The sequence below is a fragment of the Poecilia latipinna genome, unplaced genomic scaffold (assembly GCF_001443285.1).
Source record: "Poecilia latipinna isolate Pla-1442-1.1 unplaced genomic scaffold, P_latipinna-1.0 Scaffold75, whole genome shotgun sequence".
NCBI lineage: Eukaryota > Metazoa > Chordata > Actinopteri > Cyprinodontiformes > Poeciliidae > Poecilia > Poecilia latipinna.
This window is the reverse complement of record NW_015112691.1, coordinates 470,214-495,819: the sequence shown is the minus strand read 5'-3', so window position 1 is coordinate 495,819 and position 25,606 is coordinate 470,214. Positions and strand designations below refer to the sequence as shown.

Here is a 25,606-nt window from a genome sequence, read left to right as displayed (position 1 = left end):
CCCCAGGGTGCCGATTCTGAACGGCGCGGGCCAAAAGCTTTAGGCTTCCTGTGAATTATTTAGACGGCCCACAATTACGCATTCTCCTTTTAAGTGTGAGCTTATTTTCCCAAGGGAGCTCTGATGAGATGGAAAGATATTTTAGGTATTTATTCATCTAAATGTTTATCTCCTCCAGTGGATCTGCTCGGTTCGAGCGCGTCAGAGCTGCTGCATGGTGTCAGTAGAGACTCTTTTATTGCGACACAGTCAAGAAAAGAATCCAAAGACTGTCCTGTGGGTTTTGCAGACTTTGGCTCTGTAAGTTCAGTCCACTCTCAGTTATCGTTGTTTTTTTTTTATTTAATGGACAAAACATCGTCGTCTGCATGAGCTGCAGAGCTGACGTCTCAGAGGTGTTGTCTAATGCTGCTGGTGCCGCATTTCGTCCCTTTGCACTGGAAAGCAAATACTCACAGCGAACGTGTTTGCTGGCTGTTGACTAACAACATTTGAGAGCTTTTTTCACAGTTGGGGTGCAAGGAAGCCAAATGTTTGCATGACTGACTCAGACAGTTCTGGAGCTTCATCTTTGTCTCGTCGTATGTTTTCGGGAGGGCTGCACCGATTGCAGTTTTCTGGCCGATCATCGATTTCCGGCCTATTAAAAATCCTGACCTGCCGATTCCGATTTCAGTCAACACCAATTTCTTTTTTGTCAAACTCCAGTCCTGGAGGGCCACTGCCCTGCAACTTTTAGATGTGCCTCTGCTGCACCACACCTGAATAGAATAATTAGGCCATTAACAAGGCTCTGGAGAACTTATCTACACAGGAAGGAGGTAATTAAGCCATTTCATTCCAGTGTTTTCTGGTGAGCTGATCTACTAGTCAAACCTCTCATAGCTGAGCGCAAGAAGATGGCAGTTGACTTAAATGCCTTTGCCAAGGCAGATAAAACCGGTGGTTAAGATCAGCTTCACATGTAAAAATCGACCGATTTCCCAAAATTAGGGAAATTGGCACAGATAAATCAGCGCATCCCTAGTTTTCGGGCTTGCATGTTCTGCAGGAAGCGGTGATTTGTAATCCGTACCGCTACCAGATGGGCAGACATGTCTGCACTTCAGGAGCATTTTCCAAGTCATTAAGTTGAAGACAAAGGCTTATCTGCTGTCAGAGGATGATTTGCCTCGGCGCTGAGCTCAACTCAATAAAATATTCCCCTTCTGCTTTCCTCATGACGGCCGGGCATGCTCTCCGGTGGAGAGATGATGCATGGCTGCTGTTTGTGTCTTTTCATGTGACGTGAATTTATTTTTCTCATTCATGCCTGCATGATTGTTGTAAAAGGGATTTGTGGGGTTTTTTTTATGAGGAGCTTTGCAATGTGATTTGTTTTGTTTTTCTGCCAGGATCTGAAGTGGTGAAGGTAAGACTGAAAAAAAGAGAATAAAATAGGTGTGGTGATCAATCTTTGCATGTGAGAAACTCGTCCGCAGCGCATAATTTGAATATAGTGAATCATGAGGGCAATTATTTTCTATAAATGTCCTTCAAAGTAAAACAAAAAAAGAGAAATTTGACATTTTGTTTGCTTTAGCTTAGCGTTGCTTTTAAAAAGTGTTGCTTTTAGCTTCTAGTTGTGCTTTTTGCTTTTTTTGTGAGGAAAATAAAGTGCTGTGCAAAAGTGTTAATTACCCTTTAATTTTTAAACATTTTGTCACATCATAACCACAAAATGTATCTTTATTAAATTTTCCTTTGGGAGCAATAAAGTATTTTTGAATTGAATTTAAATTTAAAATATTTCATTAGATTTTTTTTTTTTTAAGTGAAAGGCAAAACTGTGACGTAGAATTTTATTACGAAAGTAAAAATCTGAAAAGTGTGGCGTGCATTTATCCAGTGCCCCTGAGTTGACGTGTAGAATCAGCTTTTGCTGCAGATCATTTGGGGGTTTTTACATCTACAGACCGACATTTTGGCCCATTTCTTCCCTGCACAATCGATCAAGCTCAGAGTGTCGCAGATTCTCAAGTTAATTTAGGCCTGGACTTTAACTAGGCCATTACTAACACATGAGTCTGCTTTAGTTTAAGCCACTCTGGGTTGTTTGGGATTGTTGTCCTGCTGGAAGTTAAAGCCCCCAGTCTCAAGTCTTTTGCTGCCTTTGTGTTAAATATGTATGCCACACTTTTCATGGCACATGTCAGCTGATTTATGGTCTAATGTGACAAAATGATAAAGTTTTACGATTATTAGTACTCCTACAAAGCACTGCATAATTATCCCTGCTCCTTTTGTTTTACGTTCATCTTAATTTCGTGTCAATTTGCTGCCATTCGCTGCTGATCGTTTCACACAAGTCCGTCGTCGTTTTTGACTTTCTGCCTGTGTAGAAACGTCTGCTTTTGTCCAGTGATTTGTCTGTTTCTGTGTTGACATCTGAGCCTCAAACCACAACCACATTCCTTTTTCTGTTTTTTTCTTCTTTTTTTTTTTGTTTCCCAAATCTAATGTTTGTTTGTCTGCTCCAGTTTGGAAGTGAGAACCAGCAGCTGGAGTGGGCCAAGCGGGAGAGCGAGCGGGAGGAGCAGGAGCGGCTGAGGCGGCTGCGGTTGCAGGAGCAGCAGGATCTGGAGCTGGCCATCGCTCTCAGCAAAGCCGACCTTTCCAACGCCTGACCTCCGGCTCGGCTCTCTGTCCACCTTCAGTCCGTTTACAGGCCCGTCACCGCAGCTCCGTGTTTCTCAAATGACTCTAGATTTAAAACCGCTGGAGGTACAAATGCCAGCTGTAAACGGGGGAGAATCCAGACTTCATCTTTGCTTAGCGCCACAATCGGAAAGTTTCACAGGCTCCTGAACTGCATCTCCGCCTGCTGACTTTTCAACCCGCTTGCTTGGTAAACCCTTTAAGAGTTATCTATAATTATTTCAAATCCCGCGCTGCAGTAGCCACCGTCTCTTTATGTGCATAAAGCTTTCTGGGTCAATGGTGACGTAGAATTACCACTTGAGTTACCACAACAGTACTGTTACAACTTTTACCAGACAGTTGCTCAAATATTCTCCCTCTGAACCTGCAGCCCTCAGTATAAATTAATGTGAAGATCAAATATTTATGAGCGCGATTGAAGACAAGTGTCATTAATTTTAGAGATGCACCAAGCAGGATTTTGATTTTTGTAAACTTTTCCCTCTGCCAGTATGGATTTTGATTTCTTTTTAAGAACTTCAATGCTTAAAATGTTTTCTATCCTTTCTCTCATGAGAAGTTGTTGATTATTTATGCAGATAGGATAGCCAGTGTCATTATTTAAGCTGACTTTATTAACAATTACTAAAATATTGGTCTCTGTGTTGAACCTTATTTAAGTCACAAAAGATTGTCAACATCACAGGTTGAAATCCTATCTTTACTCTTATTTTCTAAGTCTAAATGAAAAGATGTGAAAATATTTTTCTCTTTAAAGCTGCAGTATGTAACTTTAATTTAAAAAAATGTTGTTTTATATTAACATATTTATTAAAACTGGCTCCATGTCTTAACCGATAATCTGTGTTTTCCCAGTGATAATTAGAAACAGCCAATCAGAACCATGAGGCGGGTCTTGGCGCTGTCAATCAGCAATAGGGGCTCAGGAACGAGGTGGAGGAGACCGATCTTTTCACAGACTATCTGTCTCTTAACATACCGTCATGGCGACAATTTCAACAAATATTTAAAAAATATTTCTTATAAAAGTTGCATACTGCAGCTTTAAACAACTTTTTGCATTGCTATACTTTGACAATGAAAATAGTTAACTTAGCTGTACTCCTTTCAGCCCTCTGTTAATGTGATTAAAGTCTTGCTTTCTCTTGCCATCTTGCAGCCTGAATAAGAAAATACAATTTCCTTTCAGATTTTTACATCTGTACTTCCTCTTAAGTCATTACTGAAAGAAAAAAGCTAGTTTTGAGTCTTTTACTGATGTATTGTTGGCACAACCTGGTAGTGACTACTTATGGTGCGTTCACTGACCAGAAACGCGTCTGATTTTTGACCTTCCGACCAGCCACACTGAAAATTCGACCACCACAAACTTGTTGGTGCATCTCTAATGATTTCCGACCACATCTTCAGCTTCTGCTGTATGTTGTTTATTTCTTACCCATTTAAACCTTGGAAAAGCAGCCAATGCTCAAAAACAATAAAGCTGATCACAAAGGAGCAACCTGAACTTGTTCCCCTGTGTCTGTGCAGCAGCCATTTTTCGTAAACTCTCCTTACTCCCAATGACCGCCCACCTTGTGCTTGTTAGTCTGTTTACCTTAAACAGCTGATTACAGGAGGTGGAGCTGCTCTGCCAGCATTAAAAAGGCACTTGTAGCACAGACTCAACACACTTTACCCCTACTCTCATCTTCCCACCTCTGTCATCATCTTCATCTTGGCGTGCGGGTCCAGTAATCTCTGCAGAGTTGTCTGAGACAGCACTCGGAGGGGGGGAGGATGTATTTATCTCATTGTAGTCTCGCAGACTGGAGCCATTCACAGCCATTTTATCTAACTACTAACCATAATGCTTTGCAACATAAACACTGGAGGACTTTTCTCTGATATTATGACATCCATATGGCTCTTAGTGTAACAGGTCGCGCAAGTCGAATTAGGAATATTTTACTGTTTTTGTATGAAATCAAAGAATGTGAGGTGTATGAAGTAAAATGCATTTGAAGTCTGTTTTCCATAACCAGGAGTGAGGCAGAAAACGTTATATTTAAAGTCAAACAGAAGACGTCAGCCCGTCTGCTGGCCTGAGCTTGTCCAGCTCCAGATGGTTAAAGAAACATTTTTACCCACTCCATGCTTTATGATTACATTACGGCTAAATGTGCAGCTTTTGGGCTCTCCAAAGCTGTCTAGAAGGACTTGGTGTGATCCGTTTTTCTGTTGTTACACATACTTTCACTTATTTATGCCTTTGTGTCTGCTGAGGATGAATTAAAATCAAAGCCAGTGATGATCATTCCTCCAGTTATAACCCAGTTGTTCCCAGTGTCTCAGTGTTTGTCGGATTGATGCTTTGTTGTGACAGACTTGCACTCCCATACAACTAAAAGCCTCTTTAAAATGGAAAAGTGTAAACTCACTCTGTTTATGCTGTCGCTGTTACATTTTCGTCCCCTGATATAAGTGACATCACTAAATATTGCTCTTTCCTGACAAACAAAATAAACTTTTAGATGTTTTTTTTTCTGTTATGTTTATGTTTTAGTATGTGGAAGATGGCTTTCCAAATCCATTCTTGCCCTCCAACACTAATCAGGTCTATCTGGCACATAATGAATGTACTGTATGCTCCATACAGGACATGTACAGCATGTGACAACGCCTTAATTATCTACATATCAACACTGTAAGCTGTAACATTGCAAAGTATATATGTAATTAATAAATATCAGCTATCTTGTTTTGATTTTTTTCTGAAAACTGTAACAACTTTTAACCTAATAAACTTGACTTACTCCTGGAAACGACAAAATAATTCAAAAATACTTAATTTCTCATCATGAAAGTGTATGGCGGTGCTGTGGCAGTAGCAGTCAGGAATGCGGTGACTCTGAAGAGGCCTCTGAATGAAGACTGTTGCTGTAAGACAGTAATGAAACGCTAACATCTCAATATCCGGGCAGCAGAGACGATATTCCACAGTAACATGTCCAGGATGACTCCATAATTTACTGTGGAGCTCTGCTAATCCACCTCATTTGCTTTTGCTGCGCCTCTTTAAAAAGGTTTCTGTCTGTACGGTTAGAAAACTAAGCAGAGAGACGACGGTTCGGGCATAATTTGAGCTTTTACAGCTGCAAAAACAATACCTTGTTGCCATGGCGACATGTCATTTGTCTAGAAATGAAAAAAATCTTTCTAGCTGCACGATGATCCAAACATGCAACACCTCGACCAAATAAATTTGAACAAAAGTATCAAGACTAATGGCTACTCCAACATATTAATAATGAATTTAATTTGTAACACTTTTCACTAACAAATCTCAAAGAGCTACACACATTTAATCACAGAGAATAACAATTAAAAAACTCAAGTGAAATCAAAGATGAAATGTTTAAAAAGAGCGGTGAAATTCATCAGAGAAAAATAAGTTTGAAAAGAAACTTTCATTATTGTTACAGAAAAATGATCAAGAAAGGCTTTTAAAAATGCATTTAGTTTGTTTTTAAGGATGCATTAATATTTTTAACCTGGAATTGGAAGAAGTAGCTTGAAGTCACTGTAAACTTTCATGATATGTTGCACATTTCATGATGTAACAAAGTGGATGAATAATGAGAAAATATTAATTTGTCTTGAGGCCAAATAAACAACTAGCTGTATCTATATTAAGCTTATTTTTTATAGTTGTCCTTTATCTGTATTTTTTTAAATAACATTTAAAAAGCTGCCATGACTTCATATTAGCACATTCTTTACTGAACCTCATCGAGTTTTTCTCCAGTGCTTCCACTGTAAAAACTAAAATTATTTTTTACAGTGAAGGTGTCGCCCACAAGTTTGCATGCTCTCATCACTGGCTTGAATTTCATGGTTTTTATATTTTCAGTTTTTCCGTTTTCATTCTGATAAAACAGTTTTTTGCCGCCATGAGAGAGACTGACATGTCGATCCACCAGGTCATGTCTGCACCTTTCAAGTTGACAACAGTTGCCAACTCAGCAACTTTCTTTCTATATTTAGCAACATTTTAAACAAAAAAAAAATCAGAATTGGCAGGTGATCTGTCAGAAAACTACAATCGGTGCACCACTAATTAAAGTAGCAAATTCAAATCCAAAGAAATCTTCAACTGACTATGGCTTTTCAGAATGTAGAATAAGTGTCTATTTGTGCACAGAAAGCAGCAACAGAATTTATTTTTAAAAAATTTTGTACAAGTTACAGAAGGAATGTAAACTCAGACTGAGTTTATTGGGAGCAGTGATGGTTTAAAGTAAGGATCTGCGGTTACGCTCCTTTGTGCACCAAGGATGCAGTAATCTGTCAGTCAAGTCACTTCTCCTGTGTCTGCTGATCTCAAAAATTTAAATCTAAATTAATCAAATTCTGATGAAAAGAAGGTCAGATTTTTTTTTTTCTGTGGTTTTTGACTGTTTGGATATCTAATTTGAAGCAACATTTGGACAAGACTCACTATAGGATGAACCAGCGACACATAAGATAAACCATGTGCAAACTCTCATTCCTAGAGACAATTTTGACCTTTAACCTGTCGTGCATTTGATTGTGGGAGGAAGCCAGAGTACCCAGAGAGAGTCAAACCCAGAACCTTCCTGCTGCAAAGCTGCACTGTGCAGACAGTAAGGAATACTTAAGTAAACATTAGTTGGGGGATTTAATTCTGCATGTATACCTGATTAGATCAGAGAGAATCCACAATAAATTCAAGCTTCTGCACCCAAATCTTGTTTTTAAAACTCATTAGTGTTTTTATATTCTAAAATAAAATAAAAATAAAACCCTCAATTCAATATATTTACACCCACAATGAGTGCCCAGTGTGTCAACTTCTCTCCTTTTCTCTGTATTTTTATGGATGTTTGTCAAGCAGCAGTAAAACTGCAGTGAGATGGTCTGAAGAAATTGATTTTATTTACTCTCCACCTGTTGCAACTTACTTAAGATATTTATTTCTATTTTAGAGTTTATGCAATAAAATTGGAACTAAAAAAGTGAAATGAGAGTGATACATTTGCATCTTTCACTGTAGATATTTTTGACCTAGTAGGCACTTCCCCTTTTAAAAAAAAATAAAATATATATATATATATATATATAGTAAATTTTTACACGTCGATGGAAACGTTTCATATTACTTGTTTGAAATGCTGTTTTTGGGGCTTTTCTTACATTGAATTTCAGGTGGAGAAGCTTTGAAAGTCGCAGTCATCTATCTTCTCACAGCTGCCATCTGGCTTTGATACACGCTCTCAATGCAGGCCTTCATGCAGGAGATACAAATGCTCACTGACACCGTATGTATAATATGAAGCCTGGACCTGGATACTTTGAAACTGTAGTGCAGAGCGACTGTGTGTAATTGTAGTATTAAGGCGCTTTGATGTCCTACTATAATTTCTACCCATCTGAAAGGGAGTCTAAGGGCTCCCTGATGAGGGTTTGCTGTGCCCCTCTGTCCAGACGGCTCCTGGCCTCACTCTGTAATTATGAAAATGGAGTGTTTGTATTTATAGGCTAAGCCCACAAGCGGCTACCCTTCTCTGTCTTGCAGCTGCAAAACATCACTGGAAATCGAGTTGCCCTCCAGTTTTAAAAGTCAGCATCTTCTATGGCGAGCCGTGTATTTACTTATGTGGGTGACAGGGTAACCTGCAGCTCTGCTGGGTGCGCCTATTTTCAAGCACAGTTGTGAAACCGTATTGAGTGGGTGGATGTGGTTAATCAAAACGAGTGAGCAAGGTGGATCTGAAATGACTAAGTTCACCAGTCAGAGAATTATTAGGTTTTTTCAAATCTGTTCTTTTTAATATTTACAATAAATACACATTTTTTTACAGTATAAAATCCATGTACTTATTTATATAAATTTAAGTAAAAAATAATGCACAGGACGTCAAGCCCTGATAGTGTACAGAGGGGCTGGATCCAAGAGTTTCACACAGAGAAGAAGAAAAGAAATTCCAAATAGGATTAAAATAAGTCAAAAAGGCAGTTCAGACACATGAGGCAGTTTAAATAAAACATTGTCTCTGCGCTTGTTAGGCAACTGTATGTGCATTTTACCCCTGTCAACAAGAACATTTACATTTTTTGGCCACGTCGTTCTGTTACAAAGAGTTTTACAGTAGCACAGTCATAGAAAGGCACTTTTGTGTCAAACACAGCGTTCCAGTTCTGTCAAGGAAGAGTAGTATATACAGGGCCAGCCCCTTCTTGGTCTGCCTGCTCTTAAGCAAACAAAGCTTTTCTAAAGCTTTCTTTATACAACCAAAGTAGTACCAGCTACATTATTAGAAAAAAAAACATACACTAAAATGTTTTAATTCAATATTTTATATGTATTTATATAAAAAAAATGAATTTGGCCACATGGAGAGCATTTTAAATAAAAAATACAGCTGAATCACAATACAAAATAATACAATCCCCCCTTTGTGAACACCCCAAAGTCCTCTGCTGAGCTCCTTCACATGTGTCTCTTCATGTGAAGCGCCAAATGGTCAGACCTGGAGAAGGCGCGCTCGCACAGGTGGCACTGGAAGGGTCTGTGTCCGGTGTGTTTACGGAAATGACGGGTCAGCTCGTCGGAGCGGGCGAACTTCCACCCGCAGCCTTCCCAGCTGCAGTGGTATGGCTTCTCACCTGCGTGGAAGAAAAACAAGAGGAGTGCTATTAGTAGGAGTTTTATGTTTGGATCATCGTGCGTAATTTGCGCACAAAAGCTGTAAAGTGATGAGGAGGAGAGGGAGAGGAAACGTACCAGTGTGAGTTCGCAGATGTGCCTTCAGGTGTGAGCTCTTGGTATAGGTTTTACCGCAGCCGGCAAACGTGCAGGTGTGCGTCGCCGTGCGCTTCCGCGGCCACGTACGCCTCCCTCTCTTGGGCTTGGACTCCAGCAGCTCCAGCGGGGACGAGGGCGGCGTGAGCATCACCCTCTGCGCGCCCGCGGGCTGCAGGCTGAGACCCTCGTCGTACATCCCGAAGCCGGGGTGCGGAGCGTGGTAGGGCATCTGCATCTGCGGGGCCTGCGGGTGGTGCTGGAAGGACGCCGCCGTGTGGTATTTCTGCTGGAAGCACAGCTGAGCCTGACAGTCCGTGGCTTGCTGGTCGTCGGGGCTCAGCGGCGGAGTCATGCTGCTGGCCGCCCGCGGGGAGATGGCCACCCGGGGCTGCTCGAAGGACATCATGCACGAAACGTTGCCCTCTTGCTTGATCTTGCTGCAGCTCTGAGGGACCATGCCCATAACGGGGCCGTAGCTGTCCATGGCTGGCTCTATTTTGATGTTGTCCGGGCGGGGGAACAGCGTCGTGTTGACGAAAAATCTCCCCTGAACGCCGGGGTTGCGCGTTACGCCGTAGCCGGCAGGTCCATCGGAGCGGAGCAGCTCCGTCATGAGGCTGGCACCGTAGGGAGGAGGCGGAGAGCGGTGGTCCTCGGCGGGATACTGCGGCACGGAGTTCCCGGTTGTTGTGTACATGTTGGGATCAGCTGTGCCAACGTATTCCACCGTGCTGTCTGATCCGGTTGTGTTGGAGAGAATAAAATCCAGATCCAAGAAATCGCTCAGATCCTCGTCGTCCTTTTTGCTCTGACAGTCCAGGGTTTGTACCAGTTCAAGCATGGAGCAACTTGTAGGTGGGAGTTTGTCCATGTCTCCTTTCCACCTCTGCGAGGAAAAAAATAAAATAAGAATTAGACATTAGAAATACATTTGCACAAGTTAAATCTCGCATTTCTTGCTTCTTTAGCGCATAAAAAAAGTAGTTTAAGTATTTAAAAACATCCTGCAAGATGAGTGAAAACTTACATTTTCCCAGCTTTTTTCTCTTTGGTTCGAGAACGTCGAAAATGAGGGCAGCATCACTCCTGATAAGGCCATCGTTTAGGGTGAAATAACACGAAAACTTATTATTTTTGGTTAAAGTTAAGCGGAGCGGCAGCCGCGCCAGAGTTTAAGGTACTTTCACGGTGTCCCCCTCTCTCCACAGCTGCGCTTCAAACACATGAACACAAGTTTAAAAGTGGTAGGAGGTCCTCCCCGACCTTATAACTCTCCAAGCGGAGATCGCCTGGCCAATTGTGAGAGCTCAGGAAACAACGTAAAGTTTGGTAAATTTAGCGCTTTATAAAGCAGTGCGGGCTGCCGGGCTCAGTGTGCTGTGTGACAGGCACGGCGGAGCAGCCCTATAAGAGGATGCTGACGCAGAAAGCGGCCAACCCACCTTGTAAAAAAAAAATGTTTCAGGACAAACAGACAGCCTGTATAGCAACCATAGATACTTACGTAATATGCGCAGAAGAACAAGTCTGATGACAGAAACCGCCGCAGGACAAGACGCACTAACAGCATCATTTATAAGCTGTCAGTTGTTCGTGTAATCATTACCCCACAGGAATGAGGCTTTCAGGTGTACACTAATTAGGTTTTATTTAATCTGAAGTTATGCGAGGAAAGATCTGGAAGAAAAATGGCTTTCTGTACTTACGCAATGATGAGACAACACAAAAGCATCTGAAGACATTTTTAATGCAGGGAAATTAGTGTTAGTTATGAAACTTATTTTATTTATAAAGAAACATACAAGTGTGTAAAAATAATATTGTTTAACAATTGATAAATGATTGTGACGCCGTTTGTCTGTAGCTACGGCGCTAATGCTAACGTCCAGCTTGCTAGCAATTGATTAAAAAATAATTTCCGCTCAACTATGTTTGTTTTGCTTAATGGTAGCAACATTAGCTGCTTTTTGGGTAATGAGATTGTAACTAGCGTTAACCACGGTTAGCGTTAGCTTCTTTGTATAATGTTCACTGATGGCATAAAACTTTCTGGGTAGCAAATCCTACTAAGCAGTTTGCTTACGCTACAACCTCATTCAGCTGTTAGCTAACCTTGTTTTTCAAGTTTAGGTTGTATTAACAATCACTGTCACGCCAACAAGCCTTACAAGTCTGCGAGTACAAGAATTCAATTTGTCCAACTTCAACTTGTTTAGCCACAGTGCGAATGGTAAAGTCAAACTTGCTAGCAATCCATAAAAAAATAATGAACTATATTTGTTTTTTCTATACATTAGGCTCACTAGTTGTAAAATTCCAGCATTAGATACTTTTTTGATAATTAAAGTTATAGTTTTAGACAGCACTAACGCTGAAGACGACCTCATTTGCTCTCTTTATTTTTCATGTTTGGGTTACAATGACTATATCAACTTGGCAAAAGTATTTTTGATCCAGTTTCAAGTGAAAATATCTTAGCTCATTTGAAATGAGAAAAAAAACTATATTACATAGTTTTTCAGCAAGATAAAAACTTGTTTTAAATCAATAACTCCAGAATATTGATTAAAAAAAGAACTAGTTCCATTATTGAGAAGGGCATTTTTTTGCAGCGTAGACCATTATTATTTCGTCATTTAATCGCAAAACAATTTTTCTTTCTGTTTATTTTATTGTGTTTTAGTTATTAAGCTTTTAGTTTCTTTATAAAGTTTCAGGTAAGACCTGTTCCCCAGTGTTAACAAGAGCATTTTAAGGACTTGCCTTTAATACTGTGCTAATTCTCTTTTTATAGTGTAGGGAGAGCGGCCATTAGCAGTGTCTCATCCACCTGCTTGGCGCGTCTTGCTCTCGGCTCATTATCATTAATGGAAGATGGCTTTTTGTTCCCTCACAGCGGGCTTGTCCAAACAGGCGCCAGGATCGTCTGAATCGGTTTTCATCGCGCTTTTTCACGCTGGAACCTCTCGTGATGTAAACATGATTTAGGTAACATCTCTTTCAGGTGTAAATGGCGGACTTTTAAGGGGAACGCGGTGTCAATTGGGGCTACATTTGCATCACAACAATCGACTCGCTGGTCCGCTTGTTGCTATTTCTGCAGAGGAATCTGGTTTTTGACGAGGAAGAGGATGGAAGAGTTGTTTGGTCAGCAGGAAAACCGTTTCATTGCATGCTGCTGCACGACTTATTTTTGTCTGTTTGCTCTGGAAACTCATTTCAAGCCCGAGCTTCAATCCAAAATGCATTTTTAAGAGTACAATGTATATCTAGATCAATGCTAATAATATTCACATAAAATGAATAAATACTAAAAGATGAACCTCAATAAATTCCCCAAGGATATGTTAAAATTTATATTTAAACTCTTGTGGAAAGGATAATAATAGTAGAAATTAAATATTTCTATATTTAAGTGATGATTAATCAGATTTTCCTGTGTCTAGAAATTAAAGTGATGTATTTGTCCATACACAAAATAGTTGATTAACCTTGTATTTTTGTTAAATTATATTAAGAAAAACATGGTTTTCTATCTAATGAAACAGGACACCATTGGTCTGCTCAGGCGATACATAACATCCCAAACCACAACACTTTTTCCTCCATGTTTTACAACAAGTGTGTTTTTCTTTTTTTTTTTTAAATTGGAATACTCTAATTATTCCTTATTTTAGCTTCATTTGTCCAATGAACATTATTTCAGATGTTTTACTGTCTCTTTTCTCTGCTCTCCGTGGTTTTTTTTTCTTACAGCACTTTTTTAAATGTTGGCTGTGCATTTTCACGTCACCGTTATGAGGGCCTTTTATTAATTTTTTTTTTTTTTTTTTTTTTAACTTTTTTTGTAAAATTTTTGGATTTTTGGACACTTGTTTTAGCATCTTGTAATCTGCTTTAAGGGTAAAAAGCCAGACCTGGGTTTTTTAGCAGCTATTTCCGTAAAGTATCTGATTTTCTCTTTTGAAACTTCTTTAAATCCCCTGCCAGTCTCCCAAGCTGCTGCAGGCGTCTTTTTGAAGGCCTCTGATGTTACAAGTTCATTCTCACTTCAACAGAAACACACCAAATTAAATGTCTGCAAAATGCTGAGTAATGATGTTCTAAATATGAAACATCAAAATATTATTCAGTGTTAAGTGTATTCCTCATGAACAAAAGCATTTTTTAAAACATGTTTCTGTATTAATTTTCTGAGTATTGTTAAAATTGAAATATCTAATTGTTCAAGTACGTTCAATGCTGTTGGATCGTTGTAAAATTGTTTAAACGTTTGACTTCCAAAGCCTTTTGTTTATTCCAGAAATTATTGAAAAGTTTCTATATAAAGATATAAAAACCTATTAGAGGAAGTGAAACAGAGTCAGCCTATAAAGTGAAACAGAATGGATGTGCCTGCTGCTGCTGCAGGTACGGCGTGCAGCCATGATGCATTGCTGACCTGGGCTCGTCCGTGTTGCTCACATCCACGTGACGGACGCATCACCTGTCATCAGCCTGTCATGTCCAACATGGCCAGTAAACTCTGTGAGTGCAGCTGTTTGGTTTCCACATCCTGATGCTTGATCTGCACTGAGTTTTCAGTGGAAAGTGCGTCACACAGGGGGAGTCCAGTAAGGCCTGACAGGAAACAGTTTTTTTATTTGGCCGGCCTGATGGTCGAACCCCTGACCGCTGAGTCTGACCCCAGTTTTTGCCACAACCCTCCTCTGTTTGCTACTAGTGAGAGTGAGCACTCTCACTTCCCCTTTTGCACAACTACCTTGAGTACTTTAAAAAGCTCTATAGTTCGAATTTGGGGAACTTAATCTCTTGCTGAACTCTTGGTGTCATCTTGTTTTATTAACCAACCCAGATCTGTTTTACTCAAAGATTCTTGAGCAATATTTTAGATATTTTTTGAGGTTAAGTGAGAAGTTTTTGTTTGCTGTGTGTCAGCAGCTCCTTCATCACGTACAACTAATAGAATAGCTTTAACACTAGTCATGAAGGAGTTTTAAACTGATCAGAAGTTTCTATACAGTCATCTGGGATGTTGATGTCAAAATAATTTCAGGCTTTGAATGATGCATTTAAAGTATGGAATGACTATTCAACATATAACTTAATTTTTTTAAACAAAAAAATTTGAGCACATATTTGAAGATTAAGCTATCAAGAAATGTTTGAAGGAGTTCCCCAAACCAACTGCAAGCACGGTGGTAGCTGTATCATGGTATGAGTATTTTAAGGGAAAATGTAAATTTATTGTGTCAAAATTAGACTATATACCTCCTCACTAATATTTTCTTAAACATTCCAGTATCTTTTTTATGTTCAAACACCCAATTTGATCCCATGTAGTTTCATTCATTTGGCAACGATGCACCTACACAGAATCACAACACAGCTGCTGTAATTCATTCACAATTTAAGGTTTTCAGACATGAAGAACCTATTAAAAGTCAGGCCCAAGCATTGGAAATTAGATTTAAGTCTTGACTTTGACTAGGAACCTGCACCATTTTCTTTTATTGCTTTCTTTTTGAGCCTGTCAAGAAGAGGGGATTATCTGCAGTCTCGAAGTTGAAGTTTCTAAAGCGTAGGTGTTTCTACAGTGCAAACACTGATTGGCTAGTTCCAGTTACCAAAAACCTACAGAAACCTTCTAGAAATCACTCATCTGCAGTGACTGTTTTAAAAAGTTGTACAAGAAAATGAGAAGTTATGGATACAATCTTTTGGCTAAGGGTTAATTTAAGCAACATTATTTTTGAATAATTAAATTTTTATTTATTTATTATTGATTTTCAACTACTAATGTCAGTTTCAAGTAATTTCAGCAACCAAAACAGATTTTGTTCTTTATAAAATTTAATCAACATTTAAATAATTATTGAAACATCTCCGAAAATAGCTACCGTTAGCAGGAGTGAACAGCGTGATTCATCTCAATGCTCTTATTTTGAAATGTAAACCGGATGTTCTGTGTTAAGACAGGCGGAAAGAGAAGTTTAAAACGTGGCTAGTAATCTGCTTGCCTTTATTATATCTACGTGATTACATAGTAAGTCTTCTGATGCCCTCGGTTTAAAATGCGTATTTACCAATTAAATTACTGAAAGTACGATGCCAGAGAAGTAAGCTAGCGACATTTAAAAGAAAATAAAAAGTCAAATCGAATACGTTAATTTCGTTTCCTGTAGAAACGCCTACGCTGACTTGCTCGTCCAATCGTATTGCGCCTGATTTTGTTCGTCCAATCAGGTGCGGCTTTTGAGGAAAGCCTTCTTTTGGAAACGCCTACTTCGTCCGCAGATGTTCAAGGGTGAACCATAGACATAATATAAGATATATTATTATTAAGATATTAGGAATATATTATGTCTGTGGAGTGAACCTCACACACCATCACGTTACTACACCGATGTTTAGATGTTTCTTCAGGTCTGGCAGCAATCGGACCTGGATGTAGGTAGTTAAATTATTCCTATAAATGTTGATAATTAAGGTAGATTCATTAATTAACCTTTTTTACATAAAGACAGTGGTTTGAATAGTATTTTTTCCATTAATAAATTAAATTGACATATTTTTCTTTTAAGCATTGAATTGCATGTAAAAAATGTATGATGATCTGAAAAAAATCATAGTATGAAAAAATCCAAATTACTTATTGTGTGACTTTGGGGATAGCTCAGATGGGGAAAAAACCCAGTAACTTGGAGGCTCAAGTGGGAGCTCTCTGTAATTTGAATTACGTTTTTGAGCCAGGTTTGTATTTCACCCTGTGCCGTTACTTCCTGTGAATTAATGTGCATGACCGGTGAGATAATTTTATTTTAGCAGTCAGAGCCTCAGATGTAGAATGGGTGGGACGCCTTTCTGAGCGCAGCAGCCTTACTTAAAACATGTTCTCAGTGGAGGTTGCACACAGAGAGAGAGATTTGTAAACACTTCATAAAGAACTGATGCACCTTCAAAGGGAGGTCAAAGGTCAGAAACAGGACAAATACCTTGCTAATTGTGAGGATTCAGACCCTCTGCCTGTGTAGTTTTTTAGTCCCATCTGCAGCGGAACCTTTGAATGAGGATGAGCAACATTTCTAGAGAAAATTCAGAGAATCCTTCCCTTAAACTGACATTTGCACAACATTTTTACCATTGGGTAACCCGCACTATTTCACAACTATAACATCTACTTTCTATTGTTGCTTCTGCTGCCTTATCTTTAGCATTAACCAACTTATCAGCAAGTTGAAGAGTTGACAAGAATGACAGGTAGTTGGAGTGCTGAACAGTCTATGTCTACCTTTTCCATCAAAATAATCCTCTTATCTTTTTGATGCGGTTGACCTAAAAAAAAACTTTTCTGTGAATAACTCAAAAACAAATGCCAGGGGTCATCTACTTCTGTTTTGGGTGTAGATATTTTAAGGTTTCACTTTAAAAACTGCACACACAAAGCAAAAACGCAAACGTGGCTTTCCAGGAATTAGAAAAGAAGTGTGATATTTAAATCGAACAGTGACTAAGGAATAATGGATAAATTACATTAATCTGAAATGTCAATCTGATGGATTTATAAGAGCACATAAAATATTTACAGATTTTTTTGTTTGTTTCCTTTATAACTCTTAACAGTTTCAGTTGATCAAACTAATTTTATATTGGATAAAAGTGATTAAAAAAAATTAAATGTGGTTTTGATTTGTTATAAGGAGTCCAAAAATAATCCAGAAAATCTTAAAGTCCACCCATCAGTATAATCTGAAGCAAACCAGAAACCCACCTTCGCTTACAAACGATGAAGGTTTTAGAGAGGCCTAGTCAAAGTCTGGACTTAAATCCAGTTGTTGTGTCATGACCTTAAACCGTCCTTTGTGGTTGAGTTTTTAAAAAAGTCACCAGAGTGGATCAAAATTCCTCCAGTGGGAAATGAAAGACTAATTGACTGCAGCTGTTTCTGCCTGTGGCAGTACAACCAGGACTAAGGGGCAATTACCTTTTGTCAATGAAATGAATTAAATCATCATTTAAAAACTTTTTTTTTTGTATTTACGCAAGTTAACTTTTATGAGAGAAGTTGGTTTGACGATCTGAAACATTTGAGAAGAAATCTGTAAGGGGGTACATACTTTTTCAGGGTTTCCCCCAGAAATCTTGCTAAGCCCAGTGCTCGGGGTGCTAGGGCATACCTTCAGCTGCCCGCCATGTTTTTGAGGTAAGTTGACAGGAAATTTGAAAATATCACTTGATAGTTATGTGTTATTGGTAGATGAGAAAAGTAATACCTAAACACCAACTATAAAGTCAATAAAAAGGCAATCATTAAACAAAAACTAAAGTAAATTAATGCTAAGCCTGGTGGCCCGCCAGGCTTATAAGACACTGAGGGAAACCCTGCTTTTTCTCAGCACTGTAAAGGTTTTAAATGATAAAAAAAAGTGTTTTCGTCCAAGTACTTGCTCCAAAGTGTTGTAATATTTCATCATGCTGGAGGACTCATGTTCTCCATGATGAAACCTCAGGTTGTCAGTCTAACATTGAACTGCTTAATTTCATTTAATGAACCCTGGCATGCCTCACGTCTGTGTCATTTCAGCAAGCTCTTCATCACTTTGGACACCTCAGCCTCATGCACTCCGGCGTACGTGGAAAAACAGCGTGAGAGAGGCAGCGGCGGTCCTGCTGGACATCCTGACTGAACAAGAGTCAGTGGGAGTTTGAGGCTGACTGAGATCCTGCCCTGGTCTCAGAGCTTATATAGCCCAGTTATTTTTAACCGCCCACCCCTTGCTTATTACAGCGCTTTCCCCCCTGAAACATTCAGGAAGCACGTTCGGCTCCTTTTCCTGCTCACATGCGGCCAGATTCAAACAGAATCAAAGAATGATAGCATTGAGGCTCTCCAACCACCACAACCTTCCCCCCACTCGCTTTCCTCTCTCTCTCCTTCTCTCTCTTGCTGGAAAAAAACGGGGGTAGAAATGTTTAGTAAAAAGTTGGCACGCGCCAAAGGAATGACAGGGCTGGCTCCAGTCCTACTCTAGTTTCAGAAACCCTCAACTATTTGTTAGAAAAACAGCGCAGGGACCGTCCAGCACATACGCACTGCTACGTGCTGGCAGCTTTCAGCACCGTATTCCTGGGAAAGGTACCTAAAAGAAACAAAAATGTCACAAAAGTTTCCCAAGCACAGCTGCGAAACATAAGCAGCAGTAATGGATTTTATGAAACTATCTAATTCCTAATGGTTTTTTTTATAAATTAGAAGCAGTTCAGCTCTTTTTCTTCACTTACTGTAGAAAGTTAGTACAGAAACTCAGTTTACTGCTTTGGGAAACAACAGTACTTTGTTTCATGTGTTTTATTAGAATCCATTAGCTTTTATTACAACATTAAGACAAACGTTTTACATTTAATCAAACCCGTATATAAAGGATTCGGTGGCTTTGACTCAATTAAAAAGTTCATTTTTTCAATTCAGTTCAATTCTTCGAAAATGACCCAAATAAATAGAAGACAATTAATGCGTTTTTCATTCCAGAACTGTACATCATATGATCTCAATGCTTTGTTCCTTTTGCATTATTTGTTGAATTTATGCAACATAACATGGAGGCAAGTCTGGAACTGGTGACATTAGCGAAGCCCAGACTGTGGGCTTCATCAACGCCACTCATCACAGACTGTGGAAACTTCACACTGGACCTCAAATAGCCTAAATAAAGAAGATGACTTTGGACCACAGAGCAGAACAGTTCAGTGTTTTTTATTTGTGGTTTGGGTAATCAGATGTTCTGTCATTGTGCTTTAGTTGTTTAACAAAGAATGTGCCGTTGCTCATGTCCTGGATATATCTACGTACTATAAGGACTTGCTATCTCTTTTGCATGTGTGCCTTCCTCTACAACCGTTTTCCTTCCACTCAACTTTCAGTTTCAATCCTTGGACACAATGTTCTGTAAATAGATACTTAGCAAGGACATTTTGTGACTTACCCTTGTTGTGTCAAGACCATAACGTAACCTTTTTGTAATAAAAATGCTCTTATTGGTCCCATATGACTTTTTTTGAGAAATTTGGGGATTTTTACTAACTGTGAGCCAAAACTAGCAGAACTAAACACATTGGAAATATGTGTTTTTGAACTGAATTACTAAAATCAATGATATTTCAATGGATTGGGGTCTAAATTCTTGTTAAATACCATTTATCAGGATTATCAGAGCAGCTTTAGCAAAAATGGATTAAATATTTTTATAAATCTGTAATTTTAGTACCTCAGTTGTAGAGTCATATCTGTTGCAGAAAACGTTCATCTAATACTGTGCCTCTCTTCTCTCTATCTAGTTTTTGTTAGGGACTTTCTCTGTATAATAAACCTTTTAACTGCCTCCACAAACATACCGGTGGTTTTACTTCTGAAAACAGCTCTGGCTCCTGCTATGTTCCACAGCTTTTGTGCTTTAAAACAGCGAGAGTCTGGCTTCCACAGGACCCAAACATGTGTTTCAACAACCAGCATAGCTTTTAGCAAGTGTTATGGAAACCCACCTTTTAAAAATATGCAGCGCACTGGCTAACATGGCAGGAATAACGGCTACATGTGGATATAATTGAGCAAGTAGAGGACTGAGGGGATGGGGCCTGATTTATTAGCTGTTAACACCAGAAATCAGTGGTCCCACTCATCACACCACACACATACGCACAAGTTCAGGCGAGTGAAAATGTTGTTTTCTTCTACCCAAAGTGCCAAGGAAAGGAACTTTTTGTTTGACAAATTGAGAAACGGTGAGATCTTAAAGCCTTGAAATGGGCCACTGGAATGCTTTCAGATTGCTGCTTGGATCCAAGAAAATCCAAAGTGCTTGCCAGGTTTAATGTGCATAACAAGTTACAAGTGTTGGACACACTTTTCATTGTTCACTAAAACATGTTATTCAGGATAAAAATACACAACACTCTCTTGTTAAGCATTAGAGTTAATTGTTACCATTTTGTTGTGAAATGCAGAAATTTGCCCAAAATTGCCAGTTACTACCAACACTGAGGTAACTTCTGAAACTTAACTTCTTACTGGGAAAACTGAATCGCCACTTTGCTGTGCAGGCACACAGCTGCTGATAATTTGTACCCTCAAGAGTGGAGATAAGGAAGACTAAAGGTTTTGCCTTTAGTCTTCCTTTGTGGATTATTAGTGCATGTTAAGATATATTTGGTGTGCAAACTATAATAAAAAGCAGCTAAAAGTGTTTTTAGAGAGGATCTTGCATCTTTTAATCACAAAGGCTATGATTCCACACAAGGGGCAAAACTAAGCTAATCAAAATTATAATAAGCTAGCTAGTAGAGAAGTGCAGCTTCTTATTCTACATTGCATTTGTACTCAAAAGTCAAGCTAACGTACCCGGTTTTTTTAGTACATCTGATAAAAGTAAGCTAAACTAAACTGAGACAAGCTAGCTACTAGCTAGCTTAGGTTTTTATGCTGCATTCTTTGTGTACTCAAAATGATACTTTCCAAGATTAAAGACAGAGAGATCATCTGTATGGTTGGATGAAGTCATAGACTGAGTTAGAAATGTAGAAGCTCCCACAATTTTAACCAGAAAACTCAAGTTCTGTAGAGCCATAGTGATACCTGAAAAAATAAAATGTTTGCGGTCCTTGAAAACTGTGTGTTAATATAGTCAGTCACACTTTTACTGTCTAATCTATATAAGTGAAATATTGCTACAGGCTCTGAATAGCAACTTCAAGCCCTCAAAATATGCTTTTATTAACATGTCTTGCTAATATTAGTTAGTTACTGACTGCAATAATGAGCAACTTCTTCTATAAACAAGTGGCTGAGATGATTGTTCTCTGTAGGCAGCTGAGGTGGTTCTGGTATCTGATCATGATTACTCCTGAGTCCTGAGTACTGCTCTTTTCAGTGTTTTAAGGGCACTTTCTACAGGAAAAAGAGGCACAACCAGAACTCGCTAGCTTCCTTGGGATTGGGCGATGTAGTTATAGGCGAGTAGTAGTGAATGTCGCTGGGAGCGATCGAGGCCTGAGTTTCTTTCCTGGATTTCTTCTTCCTCTGACCTGACCTCAGGGAAGCAAAAGATGATGCAGATCCAGCTTTTCCAACTTATGACTGGAACTTGGATGAGTTGGGGGTGAGATTTTCCCAATTATGAGTTAAAACATTTGTTGCAGTATCATAATACAACCATGGTGAAGGGAATTGATCTTCCCACTAATTACCATTTTAAAGGGGCAGTACTATGTAAAATCAACTTTTTTGAGCTTGATTTTATGTTATAATGTTTTTCACTCATCAAAAATATACCAGGATTGTTGCTTTGATTCTTTTATGTATGTTTGAGAAATCCTTTAATCTCCATGGCCACCAGTGAGGTGTGCACAACGCTTGTTTGGACATAGCCCCACCTTCGAAACGCAGCTCTTCCTCAAAGTTGTGGTTTCAAAGCTAATGAGGTTCTGCCTTACGAATCACCCCTCACCTGCAACTCCCCCTCTCAACTCCTTCAGACTAGCCAGAAGCAGTTAGCAAACACCTGGTGGAGCTGCACATCTGCTGAGCTCATTATATGAGCGACTTTTCTGTGCCACACTGGTAAAAATGTTGTTAAATAAAGGAACAATGTGATGACTACCTGAAAGCGGGGTTTGCGAAAGAGCAGGAGTATTTTAAGAGACAGCAGCCCAATTTCAAGGCGTCAAATTCTTTTAATAAAGTCGTATTTGATGTAAATAGTATTTTTATAGCAACTGAAGGCAACATAGCTACTTTATTATCCTGTAAATTTGCCCTTTAAAAAGTAACTAAAGAATCGAAATCTTATTTTGTGCAAATACTTCAGTATTGGTACAATGCCTTTCTGTTCTGTTTGCACTCATTTCCAGCTCATCCAGTGTCAGCAGGTTCACTCATCTGTTAGATCCTACCCTATTTGCTCAGGATCATTCTGTATAAAGCCTTTCCTGCTGAAAACTGAGGGAGGCCTGCGTAGTTTTTCCCCCATCATGTGGTACCACGGCCCCAGACCTGTTCGCATTTGAAAATGCCGAACTAAACTGTGCCAGCTGTTCAAATAACATAACCCCAGCTTCAACACAGGTTCTCCATTGAAGCCACGCTCCACTTGATTGAGTGATCCAGCCTGCAGTGCACTTTATGGTGTACACACCTCAAAATGGCGACATTTGTAAAAAGGCTAATAAAAATATTCCTGGAGCAAGGAATGCTCCCAGGTATTTCCTTCCTTACACCTAGTTACCATTCCTGCTGCGCGCTCGGCTGTTTTCAAAGCAACACTGTCTTTCAGAGACTGGATATTGGTTCTGCTTGTATGAATGTGCATTGTAGGTCGTCAGAGGGAGAGCAGGTAGAGGCTGGAGTTAAAGTTTTAAAAGTCTGATGCAATTTCAGCCAAACGCTAAGGAGCAGCAGGATGAATATGAGGTAAAACTATGATTTAGAGTTTGATGAAAAGCCTAGAACTGAAATCCTGGGGGAGGCAGTGACATTTTATCAGCTAAAGCGTCACGTAGGTCAAAAAGTCAGGTGAGGTGCCGCTGAATGGGAAACTATTGGTGGCTCTGACAGAGCTGCATCATTTTATATATTAGATCATGGTTACAGTTGGGTTATGAAGCATTTCAAAGACTGCACGTTACTCATCAACAGGGGATTCTGAAATTATTGATGCACAAAAAGTGAAATCATTTTTATGCTGGCACTGAAGTTTGTCATCTTTTGGGAGGGATTGTAGTCTAGTGTGAAAATGTTGCTGTATTTTTTGATTCAAAGCCATTTGCTGATTCTGTAAGCAATCCAAAAGCAAAATACAGTTTTATTCAACATGGTGTACAGTAGAGATACTATGTCTGTGTTTTTCTCCATCCGTTGTCGATGTCGTGTCCTTGTATGAGCAACTAATCCTGACATAAGAAGAAATTAAGAAGAAATGCCTATTTCTTGATTAATTTGGTGTTGATTTCTTTGTATGTAGGGATTCATGCAACATCTTCCAACATATAATTCAATATGAATAGCCCTTTTAGCAATGTATTTCCTGGGAAAAATGTTCAATGCTTTTTTCCTTGGTGTACAATAGTTTGGCAAGCAAGAAAAATGGATGATTCAGCAGCTGTATAAAGAAAAGCCTTTACAGGGACAAAAGGTCAAACCACAGCCAGTTCATCTCCTCCCTTGAGGCCTTGTTTGATGACATTACCTGAGGAAAGACTGACCTCTGCTTAAACTTAAATGACTCCTAACTGAGAACTGCACATACTACACAAGGTCTAAAAAAAACAAGCGATATTAAAGCATGAATTCAGAGTCTTGTTTCAAGCTCAGCAATATTAATCAAACAAAACTCTGCCTTGAGTCATATTAGAAACTTAAAGTTAGGAAAACTCTAGGTCTGATACTTCTACTTTGAGCTGTAGTGTACTGTTTTGTCTCATGCGGTTTTCTAAATTTGATAGATAGAAACTGTTTACCTAAACTGATCTGAAAGGAATATGATCGCAAATATGTAACCGTTTGAGGAATTTAAGACGTGAGTAAATCAAATAATTGGCATCATGCAAAGTCATGGTGGATTTCTTGTGAAATTATTTATGAAAAATGTTTGTGCAAACCGAAAAAGCTCTTAGTAGTTTGACTCTGATCGCAGAATCTGAAATTTGCACTAGTAAAGCAATTTCTGCTTGAGGATCTAAAATCAAGATCATGCTGGTGTTTTCTGCAGGTAACTTTCTTAAAGTAACATCAACCCTCAGTCAAAGTGTAAAGCAAAGGAGTCGTTAAAGCGGATTGTCCTACTACCATTAAATGACCTTATGTGGAGTGAATTAAAACAACAGATAATTAATTGAATTGTGAGCACAGCCAAATCACTACATCTTGACTACAGTTAAATCGGTTAAAGGGAGTGTTTAGGAGCAGAGGGTGGATCTACAACTGAGTAATTTAGATTTTTGGGTTTGGTGCAGAGGACAGAGGTGATAACAACCTGTGGTTGTCAAAAAAAAAACGAGATCCGGTGTGTACCGCCGTTATGGCACGCGCAGAATTCATATTTTGATGTGTCCCTCTTTCACTCTTAGCCAGATGACAGGAATTGGTGATTGTAGTGTGGTTTGTCAGCTAACCAGGTGGATCCACAACGCTTAAAATTGAGTCTGCACAATTGCAAAACATTCAGTTCTTGATTTGTGAAGTGTGCTACCTCAACGGGGAGAGTGGTTTGTCGACCACATGTTGGTTTCCTCTCAACTTTCAGCAGTTTCTTTTGTGGCTGAGTGCAATCCATCGATGGAGCCTGATTTGAAAAGTTGCAAAGTCGTTTACAGTTGGATAATTTTCATCTATTTTAAATATTGGTTGTGTTTTACTGCTGTTACAGAACTGAAAGAACCCACACGGTTACAAATGTAAACTCAAAGATAGCTTTACAAATTCCCCCAAAAGAAAGAAGTGAGTCAAAAATGATCTCTGAGGAGTAAATGCCTAATTGATTTATTCTCCCCACCTGTCTTCACTAAGCGGCAGGTTACTGACCTATTTAACACTTCAACTGGAGCATAATTACATGACTGTAATAGCTCAAAGGTCTTACCCAACTGGTTAACTTTAAGCCTCACCTCCTCCCCCTGTATCCCTTTAATAACCTGCATCTCTTGTCTGATCTGTGACTCTTCTCTCACTTCCTGAGAGGGGCCCACCAGTGATCACGCTCCAATTTATTTGCTTTTTATGGTGGTAAAAACAGACTGGCTGCTTCTTATCATAGTTGAGGACAGAAGATTACCTCAAATTTGTTGTTATTTCATTGTACGCAACCATACAACATAAGTCGACGGTGTTTCCCTGCCATCTACAACATTGTATTATAAAAAAGCATTAAATAGATGGGGGGTTTTTTCAACCTACAGCCACAAACTGTAATGTGTTTTATTTGGGTTTTATGGGATTTACCAACACAAAGTCCTGTGTAATTGTGAAATGAGACAAAAACGACACAAAGTTTTAAGAATTTTAGCATATTAGCGTATTTGTTTGCCAAGAAGGTTTGGTTTATTTAGGGA

General features: G+C 39.1%; 2 protein-coding genes and 1 long non-coding RNA gene across 8 annotated transcripts in view; 2 read left to right on the top strand and 1 right to left on the bottom strand.

Moving 5' to 3' along the window:
• Window positions 1-3,891, top strand: part of eps15l1b (epidermal growth factor receptor pathway substrate 15-like 1b) — a 31,712-nt gene extending 27,821 nt beyond the window's left edge. For 2 of the 6 annotated variants that reach the window (XM_015017104.1, XM_015017097.1), the window contains 2 exons: window positions 179-300; window positions 2,520-3,891. In XM_015017104.1, coding sequence (XP_014872590.1) covers window positions 179-300; window positions 2,520-2,666 — 269 coding nt within the window. In that variant the 3' untranslated portion in view covers window positions 2,667-3,891. Of the gene's footprint in view, window positions 1-178; window positions 301-1,394; window positions 2,054-2,519 lie in introns of those variants that run through there. The other 4 variants (XM_015017129.1, XM_015017112.1, XM_015017121.1 and 1 more) reach the window with 4 other exon arrangements.
• Window positions 3,892-3,905: 14 nt separating this feature from the next.
• Window positions 3,906-5,441, top strand: LOC106936267 (uncharacterized). Its single transcript, XR_001422091.1, has 2 exons — window positions 3,906-3,978; window positions 4,012-5,441. It is a non-coding gene; the product is annotated as an uncharacterized LOC106936267 (long non-coding RNA).
• Window positions 5,442-8,981: 3,540 nt separating this feature from the next.
• klf2b (Kruppel like factor 2b) lies at window positions 8,982-10,908 on the bottom strand. The gene is made up of 3 exons (XM_015017085.1): window positions 10,536-10,908; window positions 9,488-10,394; window positions 8,982-9,369 (listed from the first exon to the last, which is right to left on the bottom strand). Exons 1-3 carry the CDS (start codon window positions 10,605-10,607, stop codon window positions 9,194-9,196), a joined length of 1,155 nt encoding a protein of 384 aa, XP_014872571.1. The 5' UTR covers window positions 10,608-10,908; the 3' UTR covers window positions 8,982-9,193.
• Window positions 10,909-25,606: the final 14,698 nt, after the last annotated feature.